This window comes from Sander lucioperca, chromosome 16 (genome assembly GCF_008315115.2).
Source record: "Sander lucioperca isolate FBNREF2018 chromosome 16, SLUC_FBN_1.2, whole genome shotgun sequence".
Classification (NCBI taxonomy): Eukaryota; Metazoa; Chordata; class Actinopteri; order Perciformes; family Percidae; genus Sander; species Sander lucioperca.
This window is the reverse complement of record NC_050188.1, coordinates 21,751,490-21,773,380: the sequence shown is the minus strand read 5'-3', so window position 1 is coordinate 21,773,380 and position 21,891 is coordinate 21,751,490. Positions and strand designations below refer to the sequence as shown.

Genomic DNA, 21,891 nt, shown 5'->3' with positions numbered 1-21,891 from the left:
TTCAGTAGATTTCTTGCAATATCAGACCCCATGGCTCACAATATAGCCTAGAGCATGACAGTCAGTAATCTTTAAAAATAAGACAATTTAAATTTTTTTTTTAATTTTTTTTTTTATTCAGAGGCATTTGACAGTGGAGCTGTGTGTGAAGGGGAGGTGAAGGGGCACAATCATGGTTGCAGAGAGGGTAAGAAGGGAATATCATGCTGAAGTTAGATCACTTTTCCAAATAAACTCAGAGACCCAGTCCCTCATATCCGTCTCATACCAGGAGGATGTTCCACATTACACAGCCAAGAAATGCTAACAGAAGAAAATAGCTACCAAATCAGCGAGTGAGTGTAGCATCTGTGAAAGACAATGGAGAAAAGACAGGACTTGTATCTATTTTGAAGTCTTACAAATCAGAAACAAAAAAGGCAGGCCCTTTTTTTTTTAAACTGTTATTTTCTTGTATTAACTATTGAATGCAAAAATCAAACACGTGATTTGACCTTTTTCACAAAAGTCAAGCAAAAGTTCAAATACATGTAAGCCACACCACCAAAAATAGAAAGCAGAAAGAAATAATCGTTTGAGGATTTCAATTAAGCCAAAGAGTATATATAAACACTGGCAAAAGAAAATATTTTTGATCACTTTCGATTATTCTCAATTCTAAAGAGTACATGATTTGTTTTAAGTTTATTTCATATCAGGGGAAGCATGGGGAGGCAAAAAGGAGGGGGTGGGGGGCTAAATTCTAACAAATGCGTAGAAGAATGCCTCTACTTCAAATACGTGTCTAAAGAGGTAGATCAAAACAAACTGCGGAGGAGGGGAAAGGGATGGGGTGGTTTGGAAGGAAGCAGGGAATCGGGGAGGTGTCGGGGATATTTTTAAGTATCACTTGTGCCCCTCAGTTAAGCGCGATGTCAGGATGGCGCGCCCATGTAGAAAGAAGAGTTCGGGGGACTGAGGTATCAGTGCGCGCTGGCGCTCAGTGGGGGCAGGGTTGGGTGCCTCGTGCCACAACAACCCCCCACCCCCTCAGCTGAGGTAGACGGCGTTCTACTGTGGAAGCATGGATACACTCGAGCACTTTTACCACAATCAACATATTTACATTCGGCATGAAGAGACAAATGAAATAAATTGTATATTTAAGTTTTGGATTCCTTTCCTCTTTTCTTACCCCCAAGTCAGGGTTCATTCTGTATTTTGTGTGCCTTTTCTGGCTCGTTTTCCCTGTTTGAACAAATTGAAACCTCAAGTTACATTTGTGGGTTACAGAGAATGACTGTTTAAATCATTTTCCTATAGCGCCAAAAAAAAAAAAAAAAAAAAGTGTCTCAGTGTTACTCCCCCTACCCTCACCATGCAGTGAACGACGTTAACATTGACTTGATGGCCTCACTACAAGGGCCACTCCGAACTGACAAAGCTTGCTCTATGAAAATAAACTAGTCGGGCTTGGACCTTGCTAAGACGCCATCGTCAAAAAGGTGTCAAATGGCCTGGGAACAGGACAGACAAAAAAAAAAAAAAAAAAAAATTGACGCTCTGCAGACAGTAGGGCAGCAAGAGAGGACCATTACAGTCCACACTGCACTGACCACGATTTTTTTTTGTGACAAATTAAAGTTACCAATAATGTCAATTCCAAAACTAAATGGCATTGCTGCAATGATGTACGGTTGGCATTATTTGCATGTCTTAGTTGTTTTGTACTTTTTTTCAGAAAATGGTGGACCCTCAGGGGAAAAACTGAGGCGATTTTCTCTCGACACTCCTGTCAGCCGCCAGCTGAGGGGGCGCCAACTCTTGCTCCGGGGATGCTATGTACAAATAGACTTTATGTACAGGGTCATCTCAAGTCACACATACACATGAACAATGCCACCTAAAGCACCAGAGTTGAAGGCAAGGTCAGTTGGCAGCTGACCAAATTTTAAATTTTCTTAAAAAAATAAAAATGTTCAAAGACTATCAGCTTTATAAAGTATACAAAATACCACAAAAGCAAAATAAAAAAGAAAGGAACATTTTTTTTCATATATATATAATCATTTTCTTTTCTCTTCTGAGGTACTAGATCCTGAGGTAGTTAAGTAAAATGCATATTAAATTGGTTTTCCTGGGCAGCAGCAGTTCGGCACCGTTTCCCTAAGTGTCAGTCGTGGCGCTGCCCTCACCTCTAAATATATATTCATCATGTATATAGGTCTATCTATAAAATGCATCTAAATTTATAAAATGCCACTATCATTACAGGGGCATGACGCCCAATATAATCCACCCTTTCAGAGTTCCTGTCCTGAAACAAGAATCTTTCCCTAAACATGGCCCACCCAATCTGAGCCAACCCTCCCCCAAAATAAACCTCTGTTGGTCCAACCAGGACCCTGATAGCAATGCCTTTTCACTTCCACAGAAAACTCATGTGAAAGCTTTATCAACCAATTAAAACACACAAAAAAAAAATCTGAAGTCAACCAAAACATCTTGTCAGGTTTGAAGTACCACACCAAGGAGGTGATAGGAGGGGGACCCTTATTTCTTCGTGTTTCTAGTGTAAAAAGGACAAAAAAAATAAAATAAAAAACACACCCATGGGGGGGGAGAAGGAGAGCGGTCGAAGGGTGCATACATGTGAGGGCAGGTGACGTTGGGAGCCCCCAGAAGTACATTCTCACAGAGATGCAGAGAGGTGAGGTGGGTGGAGGTTTAGAGGCGTAGGGTCCCTTATTAGCCACACTTGTAGTTAATCAAGCAAGGCAGGGAGGGGTGGATGTTTGGTTGGGTTCTGATAACCTTTGACGCCCTGAGATGAGCATTACGACCCCTTGTCTTCTTCTCCCCCTGGACTCCGTTGCATCTGTCGAGTCTTCTGGCAGATTCAGTCACCATTCCTCCAGGTCCGCTGGAGCTTTTACTTCCTGCGGGGCTGTGGAGGTTGGGCTCCAGATGTGGGCTTAGGCTGCTGCTGCCTCCTCACCTGGGCCAGGATCTCCTGGATCTTTCTCTGGGCAAGCTAGATAACAGGAGAACATGTGAAGATCAAATTACAAAGTAATCAAATTAAGATTCCTTAATCTGATCATGACATCCTCAAGTGATGCGTTATGGTCAGAAGTGCTCTTCTCAGCATGAACAGGATTAACAGCTGACTCTGGGCTGTGTGTGTACTGTTTGCAAAAGTAGCTTAATGCAACAACCTTTATTCAAATTCAGAGCTGAAGAATTGTGACTTCTTAGTCATGTGTTTCTGGGGAAATCAGACCTGGGGCATCTTCGATTCCTTCAGAAAAACCCACCTGGCATGCAAAGAAGTGTCCGCTGATCTTTACTATAACCTGGTCATTCTCATCAGGCGTCTGGTCCCTGGGCACCACCACTTCTGCACAGGTCAGGTTCTGCAGCTCGTTTACCTGCAGCCACAATAAAAGGAGATACAATAATTACTTGAGAAAAGAATTGATACAAACACCACTATTTAAAGCTTAATTTTTCATTTGTTGGAACAAACTTAGTGGCAGGATAAACTTTGCAGAATCCTGGCTTGGGTTTGTTCAGCTAGCGATTATTTACCGTTTTTCCACCTTTCCCAATGACTCGTCCAGCAGCAAAGGAAGGGACCTTGATGTGAGCCTCCAGCTTCACCTCTTCCTTGGGTCCAAAGAAATTCTCTTCCTTAAGCTTGCCAAAGATGCGACACTGAGCCTGCAGCCAGACAGGTTTGAGTACAGATTACTCATGGTGCACCAAGGAAATGGGACATGAAAAAAATATTTCTATACTGGCTGTAAAGAGCCACTAACATATTGAAATCGTAATAATGAAAGACGTAAATGAAAAGAAAATTCTGACTGCAAAATTAAGTCCAAGGGCTGCCAACAGGTGCTCCATCAAATTGAAATGTGTCTCCATTCTTTTCATTTTTTTACCAACAGAGTTTTATGTGTTTATATGGCTGTGAAGAGGTACAACACCTTAAACTGAGCCTCTGGCGGTCCAATGATGATGACCATCCTTTGTTTGGCATCCATTCCTTCTGCAGGGGCAATCTGAAGGAGGGCAGACAGCCAGCATTAAATAAAAAAATTAAAATAAAAAAAAAAATAAAATAAAAAAAAAAGCAACCTTCACTTACGCTTCCAATTCCTATCAGTCAAGTGACAACAGGTGGACAGCCAGCATCGACACGTTATTGAGATTCTGAACTTCACTTCCTGTCCGTCACTCACCTTGATTGAAGCTCCGGCAAAGTGTGACAGCTGTTTGATATGTTGACCCTGTTTTCCAATGATGGCTCCCACCGCAAGCGCAGGGATGAACAGGTGAACCGTTTCCGACTCTGGGTGTCCCTGCTGGATATAAACACTTTAGTGCTACTGTGGCCAGGACATCACACTGTAACCGTAACTACAGACCACTTGCTTCAGCCACCAATGCCCAAACAGTTGATCTAGCAAAAGCTGTTCCAATTTTCTTAAGCTACATTGGAGCTCATGCACTATAGTCATTACATCCAGTGGGATTTTTTCCATTGGGTTATTTCTTATTTCTGAAGAAGAGAGCACACTGTATTTTCCAAACACTAGACCGATACTTCGTTGCACACTGGTAGAGCACATCACTTGGTGTGTGATTGACTTGTGCCCTGGAAGGGGATGTGGTTTGCATCGTCCAAGAGGGACAACAAGTAGCACTGTTGATTTTGGATCAAGTCCAATATTCCAGTCAATATGTCAGCTGAGAGGATACACTAACAACTTGCTCTGGCCGCCTCCAAATCTGAATATAAGCTTTTAGTGCGAAGGATGTGCAGTTTGAAAAATACTAACCTTCCTAAAAAAAAAAAATAAAAAAAAATGCAGCATTTTTGGCACAAACACTGTAAAGCATCTGATGATTTGAAAATGTGTGCGCTCCAGGATTTAAATTTCCCCATGTACACAGATTAGGACCTTTCTAATAAGAGGTCAAAGAGCAAGAGGCAGCTGGAGAGGAACCTTGATGCAGCAAACCCTGTCCCCTTAATCCCGCAGCGAGCAGCCACAAGCCGTGCAAAGCACTTTGAGACGGGTGACTTACAAGGGGCTGGCTGCTCGCCGACAGCACAGAAGCCCAAAATGGCTCCTCAACCCCATAAGGACTGCACTAAAAGAAATAAAAAATAAATTAAAAAAAACGCGAAGCTGAGTTGCTAAAAAAGACTAAATAAATTGTAGTTTAACTACCCTGACCTAGGAGTTGCAGAATATCAAGTTTTAAATAAAAAAACACCACCAGTCCCAGGTTTGTAATGGTAGTGTATGGGGCAAACCACTACTTTATGTGAAAAGGAGACTGCCACTTACTCCAAATGATGAGCATCCACCGTGGGCTCCAGGAGGTGGTCCACTGGACATGGAGGGACCCATGCCTGGTGCTCCACTGGGGAACAAACCCAAAGCGTTCAGATTCAAGCCTGGAATCAGGTTGGACTGGAGCTTGAGAGAAATAAGAACATTTCCGTTAACACTATACGTACGCATTAAAAAAGGTTGAATGCTTGCTCATAAACGCCACTAATCATATTTTTATACTTGTTTTACACACAAGTGAGGGCTTCAGGTAGCAACCTCAAAGCAACAGTGATTAAATGTTTGTAAACCAAATGTCCGCCTATCCTTCCAGGGTTGTTGATGCACCCCCCCCCCTCCCCCATTACCTGTGTTTAAAGCCGTCACTGTAAACTCAAGCGAGAAGGAATTTTAGGTCACTGACATGAGTTTAAGTAATCTGAATATTGCTGATTTGTAGTCATTCCCTATTCATAATTTTCTAGAAAATGAAAAATATTTCTTTCAGATAAAGGCATTAAGAGAAACCTGGTTAACAATACCATAGGGAAACCATAGTTTTATTTTTTTAAGTGTATTTATGACAATAATTCAGGATATGAAAGTGCTGCTATGGCAGCAATGTTTCAATCACAGTTGTGCGTGTAAAAACCACATTTTCTGATTTCCTTCCTTAAAAAACAAATGTCGGTGTTATCTGGTTTCCTGTTTTTATGTAAACTCAGTAATTACCTAAGACCGTCTATGGACATTAATTCACATTTTGATGAATTAAAATTCTTGTTAGGTGAAAATGCTTACGTTCATAGCAGCCATGTCACTGTCATACGATTCCCTGACCTTCTTCATCACCTCCTCCTCTGCTCTCGCGCAGGCCTCGATAGAGCCCTTCACTGTGATGGTCCGCTCTGGGTTGTACAGAGTCAAGTCCTGGAGACTGGACAGGACAATGGAGGCAGGGGTGAAGAGACATGAACAACTTTCAGACAATAAATTCTGATACTAAAGCATACACTTAGTGCCAAGTTGTACGTTTATGAATGGGCTGCAGAGACTACAAATAGTGTCAAAGCCATCAGTGAACAGTGCGCCAAACAGTCTTACGGTGAGATTGTGATCTTGGTCCCCGTATCTTGCTCGATTTTCTTCAGGTTGCGTCCTTCCTTCCCAATTAATCTTCCTACAAAGTTGTTGTGTGCAAGTATCTTCAATGGGATCTCCTCAGTACTGCACAAGACAGATGGAATGTTTAGTTAAATCCTACAAAATTCAGATCACACCTGTCCTACAAAAGTATTTTGTCTGCATGTTGTGAACAGTCAGTATCTTACATTATGTTTCTTTCATGTACAAACAAATTTTCTTGGCTAATAAGTATCCATCCACATTTGCCAATTACGAAGCGACAGCTGTGCATCACAACACGCATCATTTACCATCCATGCTCATTTTGACTTGATTGTAAGACGTGGGAAAATAGCATTTTAAGAAAGAGCTGACGGTGTGTTTCACACACACACTTCTGACCTTTTTACAAGTTTATAGGTGAAACATTAAATTGTTAGAACCAAGGCAAATATTCTGTCTCATTTTGTTTGGGTGCAAACTCACAACTTTGTGTCGAGGGCTTCCTTCTGCATGATCTCCATGATGGTTGTACAAGCGTTCGAACAACCTTCAGGGGTGGAGTGAATTGTGATGGGCTTCTCTGCTGCACCTGCATTTTCTTTCCTATGGATGTCAATCCTGTAGTAAAGGCAAATTTATTTGTATTACACTTTCACAAGGCAAGTCAAAGTGCTTTACATAAGACAGAAAGGCATTGTTGAAAGACATGTTAAAGAAACACAAGACAATAAAATATAAATAGGCCCCTAAATTGGATTAAAAAGGAATAAAACAAAAGTAAAAGATTAAAATTAGCCAAAAATAGAATAAAATGGATTTTAAAAAAAATCTAGTTATTATTTAAATTAAAGATAATTGCATGGACACATTGGGGTTTGAGTCATGACTACTCAAAGATTTTTGAGCTGGCTTTTGGTCTTAAATGTTAGCAATTGGAGGTGAGCACTGACTTTAAATCCTTTGGGTCCATAGACAATTACTTGTATCTTTGTTTAACTAGAGAAAATATTGGCACATCCAATCATTGCACTTACAATATGCCACCACAATCACCTGTTGATATGGTTATAAATCTGTGATGCCTGCGTAATTATGGTAAAATTTTGGTTTTCCATCATCTGCACTAGTTGGAGCATGTATATGTTAAACAGAAGAGGCCCGAGAATGGCGCCTTGGGGAACTCCACGTCAATTTTGTATGTTTTGTTGACACAAAATAGTCAAATAGGATTCAAACCAGTTTAGCACTGAGCACCAGAAAGTCCTACAGTTTTTTTTTTATTTTACGGGTGAAATGAGTTTTGATATGAACCTATAATTGTTCATTAGTGAGTTGTCTAGATCAGGGGTGTCAAACTCAATTTCACTAAGGGCCACACTGGAAAATAGATTCACATCAAGGGCCAGACATGTATGGTTTACTGACATGCTTTGATTTAAATCGAAAAATTAACATTTTTTTACTGTATTATTGCCTGTCTCGTATAGTCCTCTCACAGTTTGGTCCACATAAAGCCCTAAAAAAAGTCAGCAAAAAAGTTAATTAGCCATCATAAGAGTTTAGCAAATCAAGCAAAACAATTAAATTTTTAAAAAGTATGCTACCACACAGCCGACTCACCCAACCCGTTTTACAGCCTGAATATGCAATGTTTAAAGTCGGCAAATCTGCCAAATTCAGCTTTGAGTGTCGCAAATTTACAGTTTGAAAAACAGTTTCCCATCTTTTTGGTTTGGCAGACAACTAGGGGGGGCCAAAATATATTGTGAACCTAAATTGATATTTGGGCTGGATCAAAATTTGCAAGGGTCCAGATTTAGCCCGCAGGCCTTGAGTTTGACACATGGACTAGATTGCTCGTTTTGTTTGTTTTTTTTTTAAGAGTGTGTCTGCAGTTTTCAGGCCCTGTGGGAAATAGAGTAGAGAAGTATCAACTATTTGCAGAAGATCCGATGCCATGCAGATAAAAACATTTGAGGCAACGGTACAGGAGGAAGATTTCAAATATTGCACATTTCCTCCAAGGTTATATGGATGACAGGATTGAATTGTGTAATGCTAATTTAATTGTTTTTTTTTTTTTTAAATGGACACAAAGACAATACAGAAGCTATACCTTAAAGAGAGGAGAGGAGCTGCAAACTTGTTTTACTTCTGAATTTTTCCAGTAAAAACTTAGGCAATTCATTGTATGGCTTAGTGGATAAAAGTTTAGGGACCATTGACACAGGGTTTGTCAGCCAGTCAGTACAATAGCAAATACAGTTACGGAAAGTGCATTATTAATGTTTTTGGCAATTATGTCAGATAGGAAGTCCTGCATTTCTCAGTTCTAAATTATAAATGCAAAGTCTCTTTATAGATGTCATTATGAAGATGAAATTTTTTATTTTTTTTTCCCCTCCTGGGTTCAGCTTTTAGACACTTTTTACCAACGTGGCATTTCTCCATGGTGCTTTTTTTTTTTTTTTTTTTTTAAAAAAACAAGAAACTACCTTTTTCTTCATGGGAAAAAAGGTAGAAAAAAAATAAAATAAAAAGTTTACTTTAATGCTGGAAGTCAACGAAATGGGACAGGACACAGCTCACCGTTTCAGTAGAATTCCTGACCTCTGTGTACGTACTTTGAATGGGTCTGTTTGGTGATGTTGCGGATAGTGGCACCTTCCTTCCCGATAATTGCCCCTACAAACTGTGTGGGAACCAGTATGCGCAGCGGGATGTCTGACTGCAATTTGGGCCGGGCGCCCAGACCTGGAGAACCAGAACGAGGGGTTCCACGGGCGTTAAAGCCTCTCCTGCCCCCCGCTGAAGGACCCTCTGGTGCAGCCGTCTCATCTGGGATATACGATACTTTCAAGGCATAGTTCTCCATCATAGATCCATTCAGCTTCTCCATCGCCCTGGGGAGCATAAAGAGATCTCATTCTCAAAAACTCTGATAGCCACTGAGCGGGTATGATTAAACACCGGAAGGCTTTTAGACAGTAGTCATGAGTGAAACACTCTGAATGGATAGACTGCCAAACAAATTCCTGTTGAGGCCATCTACAAAGCATCAAAGGTTTGATTTCTTTCCCCATCTCCTTATCAATGGGAGAATCCAATGAGTGGGGATAATAAAACAAAGAGGTTTCAGTCCTAATTAAAATGGTTTACGTCTCAAATGATGGGCACAAGGAGGAAATAGCTCCTTACAAACTGAACAAACTGGGGGGTGGTGGCAAAACTTCACTTTGTGAGATATGAAAAATTAACTCAAGATCACATTCCCATTTAATACACACCTTACCCGTCAGCCTCAAGGATTTAGATTAGTGAAACAATTATGCCTGGAGACGTCTACAACCACACGTGTTGAGAGTAACATTGTAGTATGATTCATGTACACCAGGGGGCACCAGATGACTATTTAACCCCCCCCCCCACCACCACACACTCCTCCCCATCAAATGTCAAATTAAACTAGACTTTTTTTGGACAGAAGAAATCAGGTGCACTGGAAGAACAAGACATGAGTTGTTGATTTAATTTCCAATAGACAATGCTGGGTAAAGAGAAAAACTTCAGCAGATCCATGTCAAAGACATCAAGACAGATGAGCTGGAGGTTAATGATGTGAATATACACTGCATATGCGTGCATGTGTGTACTCACAGCCTGGCCTGGTCCTTGGCTGCATATCGAACGTTGACTACTGCAGTCTCTGTGTCAGTGTTTACTGTGGGAGTACACAGCAGAGTCAATCCACATTCAATGGCACCGACAACATGAGGTACTTTTTATATGGTTAAGCAATTACAAAATGGCATAAGAAAATTCTGCAATAATGTATTGATGCATCTTTATTTAAAAACAAACCGAATGAAACAAGATTGTACAGTTGGAATATAAAACGGCACACACTAAAGGTGTTTTAAGGCAAGGTGGTGAAATTTCAAGCATAATTGCGACACAACAAGTGTGTATATTTACCTTGTTCACAGCTCTCTACTGCACCATACTGAGCAAGCATACCATCCAAAACCTGGGAGAAAGAAGCCACGATTACTCACTTTTGACCAAAATGTTAGTGAGCAGAAGCTCATCTGTGGGAACCAGCCTAGCTCGCTGCCAGGACAGTCTTTAATTTTGAACCCCACAGTTCAGTGTTGAGTTATGTGGCTACATTTGCTGCCTTCTTCTAAAAGTCTAATTGTAATATATATATATATATATATATATATATATATATATATATATATATATATATATATATATATATATATATATATATATATATATATATATATATATATATATATATATATATACACACATATATATATACATATACATACATATACATACATATATATACACACACATATACATACATATACACACACATATATACATACATATACACACACATATATACATACATATACACACACATATATACATACACACACATATACAAACATGGATGCTTTACTTGTTAGACTTAAATATTTGCAAAATTATTAAATGCATAAAAAAAAATCCCAGCATGTTGGAATCCTACACATAGGCAAGCAAATAAAAAAAATTGCTTTATTGAAAATGCCTTCAAAAGTCAGCTACACCACACTGGCCACCTGCCCAAATCTGAAAAAAAAAAAAAAAATAGATTTCAATTCATAGATGTGATCAAATGTGGGCGAGAGGGGGAGCAAGGGTTCTAAGCTAAAACATCCAACCATGCTCAGTCGACTCAAAGGCCACACCCCCAAGAGGTCAACCCCACTTTCTAGCCAACAAGACTGTGTCCCTTCCCCCCCACTCCACCAACCCACTAACCAATCAACTGCCCGCCTCCCTGCCATCTCCACTCCCCATCATTGGCTGCTCCTGCGCTGATACAAGTTCCCTGAAGCCAAGAGTTGCTGGCTGCTGGCTGGATACTCTGCCTGTCCGTCTACCAAGCCCGACCAATGGGAATCCAGACCATTCAGGAAAGGGTGGGGTACATTCCAGCAGGAAGCAGTGGCTGGGGGAGGGGTACTAGGTCATGCTACACATTCTGTGAATCTGCGCACATGGAAGGAAAGGGGAAACAGTCCAGGCCCACCCACCCACTACAGCTTGTGAACACATGACTACTCTCACGGCTATATGCTCGCTGTAGGGCTACACACACACACCATGACCCATTGTCTTATCTACCTGATAAGATACATAAGTTCTTTGCATCAAAAGCTCCCCATTCTATTCCTCCCTTCTAACCACTCCCACTGAGGGGGAGAAACCTCCATGTCACCTTTTGAGAAAGCAAACAGCTCGCTCGCTACATGCTAGGAACATGGGTGGATCTGGAGTTGAGGGACATGCGTAGGCAGAGCGAGCCCTCCATTACAAAACACAGCCCGTCTGTGGCCAGTTGATCACACCGAATCAGGCTAAAATCTAAAGCTATGCATTAATCTCATAATTTAGAATACTAAGTTGTGCAATTCAATATAATCTCAATAGGCTCCATACTCTTTATGGAGCAGAAAATGTATTGAACACAACAGGCACACGCCATCACAGCTAAACCTCTGACGAGGAAGGTGGGGAGGGGGGGGGTCACGTAAAGCTGTGTTACTGTCACATGAAATTCCACATGGAGGTTAACAATGCAATCTTGACTTTGACACATTTTTTTTTTGGAAAAACCTACAGTGAAATTTGTCAGACAATTTTAAAAATGTTTTGTCCAGATACATTTACATGTGCCCAGTAGATTAGTGTGTAATCAAAGTAGGATGTGTAGCTGCCACTGAATACTAAAGTTTAAAATTAAAACGCTTATCACATGCAGAGAAAAAGACAAGCACTGCATGGACACACACACACACCTGCTCACCACTTGTTTTGTCTTTTACTAATCAGGCAGTGGATTAATTCAAACACGATTTTCTGATGAATTTGTCACAGAAAATGTGTGGGTGTATTTTTGCCTAAAATAACAAGGGTCACAGGCTTAATCCAAGATTCGGTCAAATAAATCGAGTAGTGTTGGAATGGTTGTGTGTATCATTTGTGAGGATTGATTTTTTTTTCTTAAATGTGGGACCTCTGTCTAGGCAGTTTGCATATGAATGTGCTAGCAGACAAAATGGGCATAATAAAAACTTGTTTCAGATTTATTGTGCTGCATCTCTCCATAACAATTGTATTGTACTTTATTAAAGTTTATACCGTTGTACTTTTTAAGTGTCAACAGTATGCAGTAAATTAAGGGGATTGATTGATTTTGACCATAAAAATGCCTTTTAATATATTCGTGGACACCATAAACTATGCCCTTAAGTTAGAATACATTTGAATTTCTTAGACTTAAAACTAACCCTATTAACAACAAAAGCCTCAGACATCCCGCGTTTCCTTGCATGGCCAGTGATTGGATTGCATTAAATTGTACATAGGCCAATTATGTTTTCTCAACCCTATAAATGTCAAGAAAACACTGACATGTGCATCTTAAATAAATTCAAAATCACTTCATTTACAGACTCATTGTGTGAATTTACACAAAACGCCACAAAGTACTGATTAACTACATAGATTTTTATTGGAAATATCCCATAAACCATATAAGGGTTAATGGGATACAAAGGTTTTTCCCCCCCGCAAGAAAACACATGGCGTGAAAAGACATTCACTTTCAAACTTGCACGTGATATAGTATTGAAAGACATCATGACAGAACAAATAAGTCACTTTTGCTTCTGTGTAGCCCCAGAATCAATTCCACAGCAAGCTTTTTAAAAATGGTTTAAAAACTTGCCTACTAGGTAGCCAGCAAGTGTAGCAATATTAAGCAACAAAGACCATTTAACTGCTTAAATTTCCCCGATGTGCCTGACAGCCAAATCACCTGGCATCTTTACTTTAATTCTTCCAATGTCTTTGTTTAGTAAACAAGCTCCTGTGTTGCTAAATTATTCAACCCTAAAATCCTTATTACCAGTGGTATTTGCATTCATTTGTGTTCAACCAATCACAGTTCCACCCACTGGTCTGTGTTACTCTGGCCTGATCTTGTAGCCTTGTTCAAATGAATCATGAAGCGCATGCTCAATTGAAACCCAAAGGGGAGGCAAGGTGACTCCAGAGGCCACTAAATGAGCCCAGTTGGGCTGCCCGAATGGTGCCCCACCCTGGAAGCAGTTAGCAGCCTGTTAGCACTCACCTCCCACTGCATGTGAGGGGGGATGTTCCTGATCTGCAGCTTACAGCTCCTGGAGAGAGAACAAGAGGAAGGGAGTGGGGGATGGATAAGAGGGAGGAGAGAAAAGAATTGATGAAGGTAGGAAAGAGATGGGAGACAGTTAGTAGCTGACAATACCAAGAGCACAATGACACAAATGACAGAAAAAGGTACTTTAATTACAACATTCCCTCTGCCATCTAGCTAGCGGGACCAGGGTGGAGAAGCTGCAGCTATGACTTCTGCTTTAATTCTAGTCCTGACCCAGCAGGTGCACTGACAACCTGGGTAAAACGTGGGGAGGAAGAAGCGGGCAAATGGGTGATTTGGAATCACCATTGGGTGGCTTAAATTGTAGTTGTGGGTGCTCCAAATTTAAATTAGGCAAAAAACGCACCACGCCCTTTGTCCCAAATCACCAACTGTGTCACACAGAGTGCAAAGAATGGTAAGAGAAGCAGGACTGAAGCGGCAGAAAAGAGTAGCAAGGAGGCATCGAGGAGGAGAGCGCGGGTGGGGAGTATTGGAAAAGCGAAGATGCATCAGAATGTCTTGTCTACACAGTTCGAGTCAAGCATGTGCCCTGTAGTATTGCATCATGAGGATTTAACCACTGCAAACCTCAACCCACTCTTTTCAACTAAAATAGACACATCCATGAGCATCCAGGGGTTGTATCAAAAATGGGGAAAGGGAGGGAGTGAGTGGTGCTGCAGGTGCCAAACGGAAACCAAAGGGAATCTCCGCTAGGCGCGTCGCACTAAAAGGAAAAATCTAAATTGCGTGCTTGTTCATAGAGTGTGTGCATACAGCAGAAGCAACTGGAGACTAGCAGTTACAATGGTGCGGCTGTGCTCCGTCATTTGACACAAGGACAGAATTCCCCAATCCATCCTTTTAGCTTGAAGGTCCACAAATTTAGTTGCACTTTATGTACAGCAGCGTAAGTATACCAGCTATGTGTGGAGGTCATACAGAATGCAGATCAACGAGTCAGTCTGTATAAAAATGTGAAAAAAGTGCAGGCCACTCCGAAGTCCACTACCTGTTGATACACACAAATCTAAGGAACAAAATGTACATATGGCTGGGAGCTGAAGCATTAAAACACACAATGTGGAATCACAAACCCTGACCCCCAACCTATGTCTTACGCTCACTCTGCACATACCTGATACATACGCAGCTAATTTAAGTAATATATTGTGTAGACATCATTTCCTGTCTTTGAAAAAAATGTTAAGTTATACTAAACACATCTTGTTCTTTCCCTTAGGCTTCACTGAGCTTTTAAAAATGTCTAAATGCAGCTCATCTACTTTTACAGACCGCTCCACTGCTGGTGGTTGTTTTCTAATCTGCTGTGTATAAAATTACACCTTACAACATGCAGCATTTATTAACTCACTCTTTACACCATGAACTCAAATCTAAGGGTATGATACAAGGTTTTTTGTTGCATTTTATTTATTTTTATTTATTTTTTTAAAATCACACACAAGCACATCTACGCAGTAAAAACGTACTGCACATGTGCAACAAGGGCTGCAGTAGTTGAAATTCCTCAGCCACTACGACCATAATCAAGCCAACAGCAGTTCAAGATTTAGAGACATTAGGAAACTACGTCTAAATGAGCAAATTGTAAAGAAAATTCCCAAATAACTTCTAAGAGGAATTCCAGGCCTTTCCGGCCCACTGTGCCATTCCTGGCTGTTGGCCCCCTCTATCCACACATTCTGTATGCTCTGCATTGCGGTGGGAACGCCATACGAAATGTGCAAATGCACTTCCAGTCGGATTAACCTATAGCTCTACACACAGAAGAAGTCAGCCAGGGTGTGGGGTGGGGGTTGGTATACATTCCCTAGTCCAAGCCTTTGATTTGGGGAGGGGGGAGGTGTGTGAGTGGGGTGTGGTGTTTGGCAGGGGGGGGGGACTAGCACTGTTTCAGGCAAGGGTAACAAGGGCCCTCTCTGCCCTGTGGGGGTGGGGCCCTGTTGCCATGGACACGGACAAGTCCACTGACAGGAACATGTAGAGCGGAGTTAAAAGTGGGAGGGGGAGGGAAGGGCCAGGAGTGACTGGGGTTGGTTCGTCATGTGATGGCCAGGAGGAGGCCGGCCTCCTTATTTACTTTTAAAAATGAACCAATATTTTACATGTTCGCCCGCTTCCTTCGCTGCCCATTTGAGACCTAAAGCCCTCCATCCACCATGGACATCATGCACACAAGTGGTTGTATAGACACGTATGCAAGCATGCACATGCAGCCATAAAAAAAATAAAAATAAAATAAACAGGATTCACAAGCCAAGCACCATGAGACTAAACCACACCTGTATTTTATCTCCATTTCTTAATCATACCTCACTGAAGCACTATACGTCAACACCATCAGGGACGGTGAGGGACACAAGACCTGTGCTCAATGCCTATCCACAGGCCATAGACTATTCAGTATGCAGAGGTTCTGAATGACTGAACCCCACACAGGCTGCTTTCCGCTGCCCTCACAGGCCTGATATGCACACTGTGCGCCTATCTAAATTCTAAACTTACATTTGGATAGATTGGTTTGGAATTCCCTCAGAAAATCCCAATCAGTTGAATATCAAATAGAAATGACTCAACTTACACACAGAACACTCACATTTGTGTCTACCTCCTAACTAAACAATACATGTTAAATAAATGTAAGTGAAAGCAAAAATACAATGTCATTGAGCCAAGCAGGAGGGAGAGTTAAGGAACATTTGCTTGCAGTCTGGGTAAAACAAGGGGCCACATTCATAACTCTCTGGCACCCCAAGTCTCTGTCCCAAATCCGTTATTGCAGGTGGGGCCCCAGAGTGACCCTATGACCCAGAATTCTTGTAATAAGAGCCAGCAGCCATTTCGACAAAAAACCCTGATATGATCTACCCTTTTGTTTCAATTTATGGAGTTTCTGTACTGCTCGGTTTTTAAAAAAGGTCAAAAGGCTGAAACGTTGCACCACTCAAACAATTTCTATGAATGTTAAGAAATCATTAAGTTGCACACATATCAAAGTATTAACGTCCATTTCCCATACACTCATAAAAACACACTTGGGGTCACCCCTCATACAGCCATGCCATTATATTTCTGTACATGCTACATTTGTTTAATTTATCCAACAAGGAGAGCATAATCTGACCCAGGAAGTCAAATCAGAGTGTACACATTAATGACACTACAGAAACTCTGTTTGGCTTACAATTGATTTAAAAAAAATGAAGTGAGAGTGAAAAATGGTTGGCAAAACTAAATTTGTGTGGTTTAAACCGTTATGTCAATTGTGGAAAATAAGGCTATTTTAACAGAAATTTAAATACACCTGTAAGATTCTGATTAATGTTTGGTTTCCTATCGTAGAATTTACATGACTTCTCAGGAGTTAAATAAAAGTTCAAGATATTGTCAAAAACGAGTGAGTGTCCTCTATAAATGCCAGAGAAATATCTATCTCTATATATATATATCTTTTTTTTTTTAACAAAGCCTAGGACAAAACATTTTCAGAAGTCAGTGAAATGTAAATGTAAAAAGTATTCCTAATACAATGCGTCTGTGGACGAGGTTTTTCAATTTACAGAATTTTGTTGTGCCATGTTGTTAATGCATACAGTACATTTCTACGAGTCACTATTGAACGCATCAGATGTTTTGCTAATGCACTGGAGATTTTAGAGGGCTTCTGGCCAAATTCAGAGGAATGTACATCAAGATATTTGATTACATGATGTATTTTGGCCAATGTGAAAAACCACACTGCATAGCATGTCGCCCTACACAATTCAATCTTTGAGCCCCAAACTATAGCCACCCCACTTTTATCTCGGGTCTATGTAGCACTTCCCCTTGCTGGTGGGTTCAAAGGTTAAGCCATGATGACTGGCTGAGCCTCCAGTATACGTGTGTGTATACGTGTGTATGTATAACCTATACTCCGAATACTGTTCCCATTGACTACTGTTATGTTCCATGTTGTGAAGGGAGGGCATGTTTTACTTTTTTGAAGTGTGGCTGAAACTCGACTCTGTTGCTGTTACAGCCACCACATCAGGCTGCACTAAAGACAGCAACGTCACCAGTTTATCGTGATCAGGGAGGAAGATTTGACGCAAAAGTCCTTACAGCAGCTCACCTGGTTTACTCAGCCAATATACAATTTTGACCAACAGCCTATACCATGCTGCCAGGGGACGCTTGTATGACGTTCAGGTGGAAAATACATTTCACGTAAAGATGTCAACAAAAAAAATTCCCTGCTTGATCCTTTTTCATCTCCATGCACGTTATATCAATTTAGGCCAAGTATAATAGATTACCCTAAAAGCCACAATGTTTCACCTGACTTTAAAATGGGACTTGGGCTATACTTTTGTTAAAAAACAGCAGATCAAACTTTAAAAGACACCAAACCATGCATATAGCCTAACATAAGACATTAAGAAATCATAACACCAATTACCAAGCGACAGCCATTTTAAATTTAATTCAAAAGGGTTAATTATGAGCGAATTGCGTCATTACCTAAAAAGAAATAAGCACACAATGCCAAAAAAAAAAAAAAAAAAAAGCCCCAGTATTTTACGTTTTCCACACAGATTACGCAGACCCTACGAAGAATATTTACAGGAAATCATTCACAGAAACACTGTCCAAGTGTGGCTACGGGGGTCTAACTCTGAAACTAAGGGTTTCCGTGACTTGGGCCCCAAACCTCCCATTCCACTCGCGTTTGGGAGTCCATCTCATGCAACAGCAGCACAATGTGCAGAGGAGGGCGGAAGCGCAGGGAGAATGACGAGCAGATCCTTCTCAAATGGACGACTCCACAAGGCCTGTACGCCTGCACTCACTCTTTGCACACATTTCAAGAAACACACTCAGGCTTTTACTAATCGCCCAGAGGTTGGAGCACAAATAACACAAAATGCTAGTAAATGGGCGAGCGACAAAATACAGGCATATGTGCTGGCTAAAGCCTAATGAACGACGGTTTTAGGAGCACCCTACACTGTCATGGCGAGAGGAGGGAGTACACCACCATACGCCCCTTTAATTTGACCCCAGAGCATTCAGAAAAACACCTCATTTATCCACAATAAAAAAAATTATATATATATACACTGAATTAACATCGTTCAACAGCAACATACACACTTCCGGCAAATATCACTGGGTAAAAAAATAAAGGCTTCTTGAAGAAAATGGTTAAGGAAATAAAAATAAAAAATGGAGCTCCCACGAATTGAACCAAGAAGCACTTTTTTTTTTTTTTTTTAAACCTACCTTTGACGTTTAGGGACCGAGTGCTCCACTTCGAGAACTTTCCCATGAAGTTCAACTTTACCTAAAAACAAAAAAAAAAAAACTATTGTCATTAACCATTTGACCTCCTTCGCGGGCCTTCTTTCTTTTCTGCTTGGATATGTATTTGGGGTTAGTGTTTACTACTCATTGTGTAGTGGACTAAAATCTTCACAGGTATTATGTAGCCTACACATGGCAATGTCCTGGATATTTTCAGCAGTGATTAGCAACATAAAATGCTGAACGTGTACGAGTCACTAATAGCACGAAACAAACAAATGAGCCAGGCATTAGCTCAATTCCTAAAATTACACAACTTTAGCGAAATTGTAGGTGTGTTATGAACAAGCTTTACGTTAGTTTAATATCAAACCATGAGACGAAGTGGATCATATACAAAAGCAAATGGGTCGTGTGGCTCAGTTAGTTGGCCTACATTTGACCAACACAATTAAACCACCTGGTGTGTCAGCATGGGCGAAATGGCTTCACAATGTAGCGAGTTGTTGCCACTGGAGAAGGCCTGTAGTTTGAGAGGAAGTTCAAATTGAAGCTGCAGCCCCTGCTCCTATCGTGCCAAAGTGGACCGTGTAATAAAGCCCACAATAAGGTTCACTTTACGGCGTCCACAGCCCGCTGCCTGTGCGCCCCACTGCCCTGAACGGCACGTAACCTGCATTAGTAAAACCAGCCTTGGTATTTCTCATCCTCATGATTGTGTTTACTCGACCATTTTATCAAGCTACACCAAGTGAAATTACAAGAGCGCAATTTCACTCAAACCCATGGCAGCTTTTTGTCTGAGCCCACAGTGTCAAAAGGCCAAGTAAAGGTTGTGTGTGAGAGAAAGAAATGCTTGGATACTCTGCCCCCCCCCCCCATACAGGACTGAAGTAAAGGCGATCTTCACACAACTGCAGCAGTTCGTGCGTCTTTCAAAATAACACTTTTGATCAAGATTTCTCACCTGAAAGAACATCGATGGCCTTCATTGCAGCTTTCTCGTCCGGGCAATCCACAAACGCATAGCCAGTTTTGACAAGAAACGGACCACTGTGCGGAATCTTCCACTGCTCAAAGATAGTTTCGAAGTCCTCCTCGCTCGCCTCAGCGCTCACGTTGCCAATGTATAGCTTATTCATGTTCTGTGCCGAAAAGGGACAATCTTTACGCTGAGGGAGAGATAGTTATTTGCTCTCACGGGTGTGCAGGGTTTGGAGTAGCCTAAATCGCCTTTACTATTATGGAGTGGCTGTGGCGTGCCTCCCGGTTGTTCGAGCCACAGATAGATTTAAACTGGCAGCCTCACAGTGCGTTTGCTCTCCCTCGCCCCTCTGTCTCTATCGCGCAATAAATAAATGCTCAATTATTAATCTCGTGTCTCCAAACGATGGCGGGCTGGGTGAAAAGGAGGAGAAACTACGTTGTGTCTTCCTCCAAACCCCTTGGTAAAAAGACAGAGAATGTCACACACGGTAAGGCTGGTGCCCGCCTCTAAATCTAGAGCCTAGAATGAGAAGAAGAAGAAGGGGGTGAAAAAAAATAATCTTCTGCTATTCCGGCTTTTTTGAATGAGCCACGTGTTCAAACTACAAATCAGCCCACACGTGAGGAATCCCAATTGCTCAATTAAGTGTTTGGGATTGGGGAAAATTGCACGGGAATCTGGGGTGGGGACAGTAGAGGGGAGTGGAGAAAAAAGGAGGGGAAGAGTGGATTGGTGTTGGGAAAAACCTGGCGAGCTATGTGCGTAAAGGGATTCCGTGAGAACCCAGTGTATCTTTACTAGAATCACATTCGTGTGCCTTTCTCTGCAAAACCTCGATTCTCATTGGTCGGCTGTGGAATAGTAAAACGGCAGTGCGCTCATGAACGCCCATAGCAGAAACGACGCTGATATTGCGGGGGCTGGTGCGCACGGCTGTGCTAAGTGCGCTGTACTGATGACACAGTAGGAGGAGAAGGGGGAGGGGGCATTCATAAATGATGTTGCACTATATTGTTAAATTGCATGCTGGACACATTTAATTTTGAAGAAACTTGACTAGGGAGGGCCCTGCGCCGCTGCTCGGGCCTTCGCACAATATGGGAATGACACGTACTACTATCCACATGACGGCATCCATCTTCTCCAACTAGAGTGGAGCCATTCCCTCCCTGATCCACAACTCAAAGTCCAACAGCAGGCCCGATTTGCCCGTAGTCACACACAATTATATTGAGGGGGTGTCTTTGGGCTAGATGAGAGCTACCACGCCACTTGATTTTTCCAACTTTCAGACCGTTTGGCACAACGAGGAAGCGTTGGCCATGTGGACCGAATGCACATGGCGAATTCTCTGCTATACCTCCGGCATGGATCTGCATTCACTGAGGGAAGGAGATGTCTCCTACACTGAAGTGCCCCTAGCGTCCTATATGTAACGCACAGTCCTATTCAATCACGTGTGGAATCCATGTCTAAAATATTACACAACTGTCAATAAGTTATTTTGTCAATCAAAGGTGAAGGCCGACCCTTAGGTCACTCTGCAGTGAATGGCCGTATTTACAGGACTAATAATGTGTAGCTGAATCCATACCTGTTGGCACAAAGGGCAGTATACTGTCAGAGCAGAAATTGTTCTAGTTTTTCCAACATCAAGGACCCCAAAATGAATATGCACACACAATGTCATGCTTATCAATAGATTAGATCTGGCAATGGATTTGTAAAGGATGAAAGTGAAACAAAATCGTAATTTCTTAAAGTGTCAGTTTCTATCTATCTATCTATCTATCTATCTGCTGCCAGTTTATTAGGTACACAAATCTAAAACTAATGCAGTCTAATACAATACATTTTACCTTCATGTAGGTCAAATTGGACACATTAGA

The 21,891-nt window shown here is 41.4% G+C and overlaps 1 protein-coding gene across 3 annotated transcripts; it reads right to left on the bottom strand.

Moving 5' to 3' along the window:
- Positions 1–91: 91 nt before the first annotated feature.
- Positions 92–20,643, bottom strand: igf2bp3 (insulin-like growth factor 2 mRNA binding protein 3). Of its 3 annotated transcripts, XM_031323171.2 has the most exons (17): positions 19,982–20,643; positions 18,994–19,054; positions 13,654–13,702; positions 10,431–10,482; positions 10,113–10,176; positions 9,080–9,358; positions 6,939–7,073; positions 6,432–6,554; positions 6,129–6,264; positions 5,343–5,474; positions 5,095–5,142; positions 4,798–4,821; positions 4,227–4,349; positions 3,972–4,046; positions 3,571–3,702; positions 3,297–3,410; positions 92–3,013 (listed from the first exon to the last, which is right to left on the bottom strand). In XM_031323171.2, exons 1-17 carry the CDS (start codon positions 20,154–20,156, stop codon positions 2,912–2,914), a joined length of 1,824 nt encoding a protein of 607 aa, XP_031179031.1. In that variant the 5' UTR covers positions 20,157–20,643; the 3' UTR covers positions 92–2,911. The 3 variants fall into 3 exon arrangements, with proteins under 3 accessions (XP_031179031.1, XP_031179029.1, XP_031179030.1); XM_031323169.2 differs by lacking the exons at positions 4,798–4,821; positions 5,095–5,142 and having other exon boundaries at positions 19,982–20,638; XM_031323170.2 differs by lacking the exons at positions 4,798–4,821; positions 5,095–5,142 and having other exon boundaries at positions 4,227–4,346; positions 19,982–20,637.
- Positions 20,644–21,891: the final 1,248 nt, after the last annotated feature.

Bases quoted from the DNA above. Each gene is read 5' to 3' on its own strand.
- igf2bp3 (XM_031323171.2), bottom strand. From the start codon at position 20,156: ATGAATAAGCTATACATTGGCAACGTGAGCGCTGAGGCGAGCGAGGAG. The intron at 3,703-3,971 runs GTGTTGTACCTC...GTCTGGCTGCAG, and splicing joins CGCCAGAGGCTCAGTTTAAG to GCTCAGTGTCGCATCTTTGG. The intron at 3,014-3,296 runs GTGGGTTTTTCT...CCTGTTATCTAG, and splicing joins GACACTTCTTTGCATGCCAG to CTTGCCCAGAGAAAGATCCA.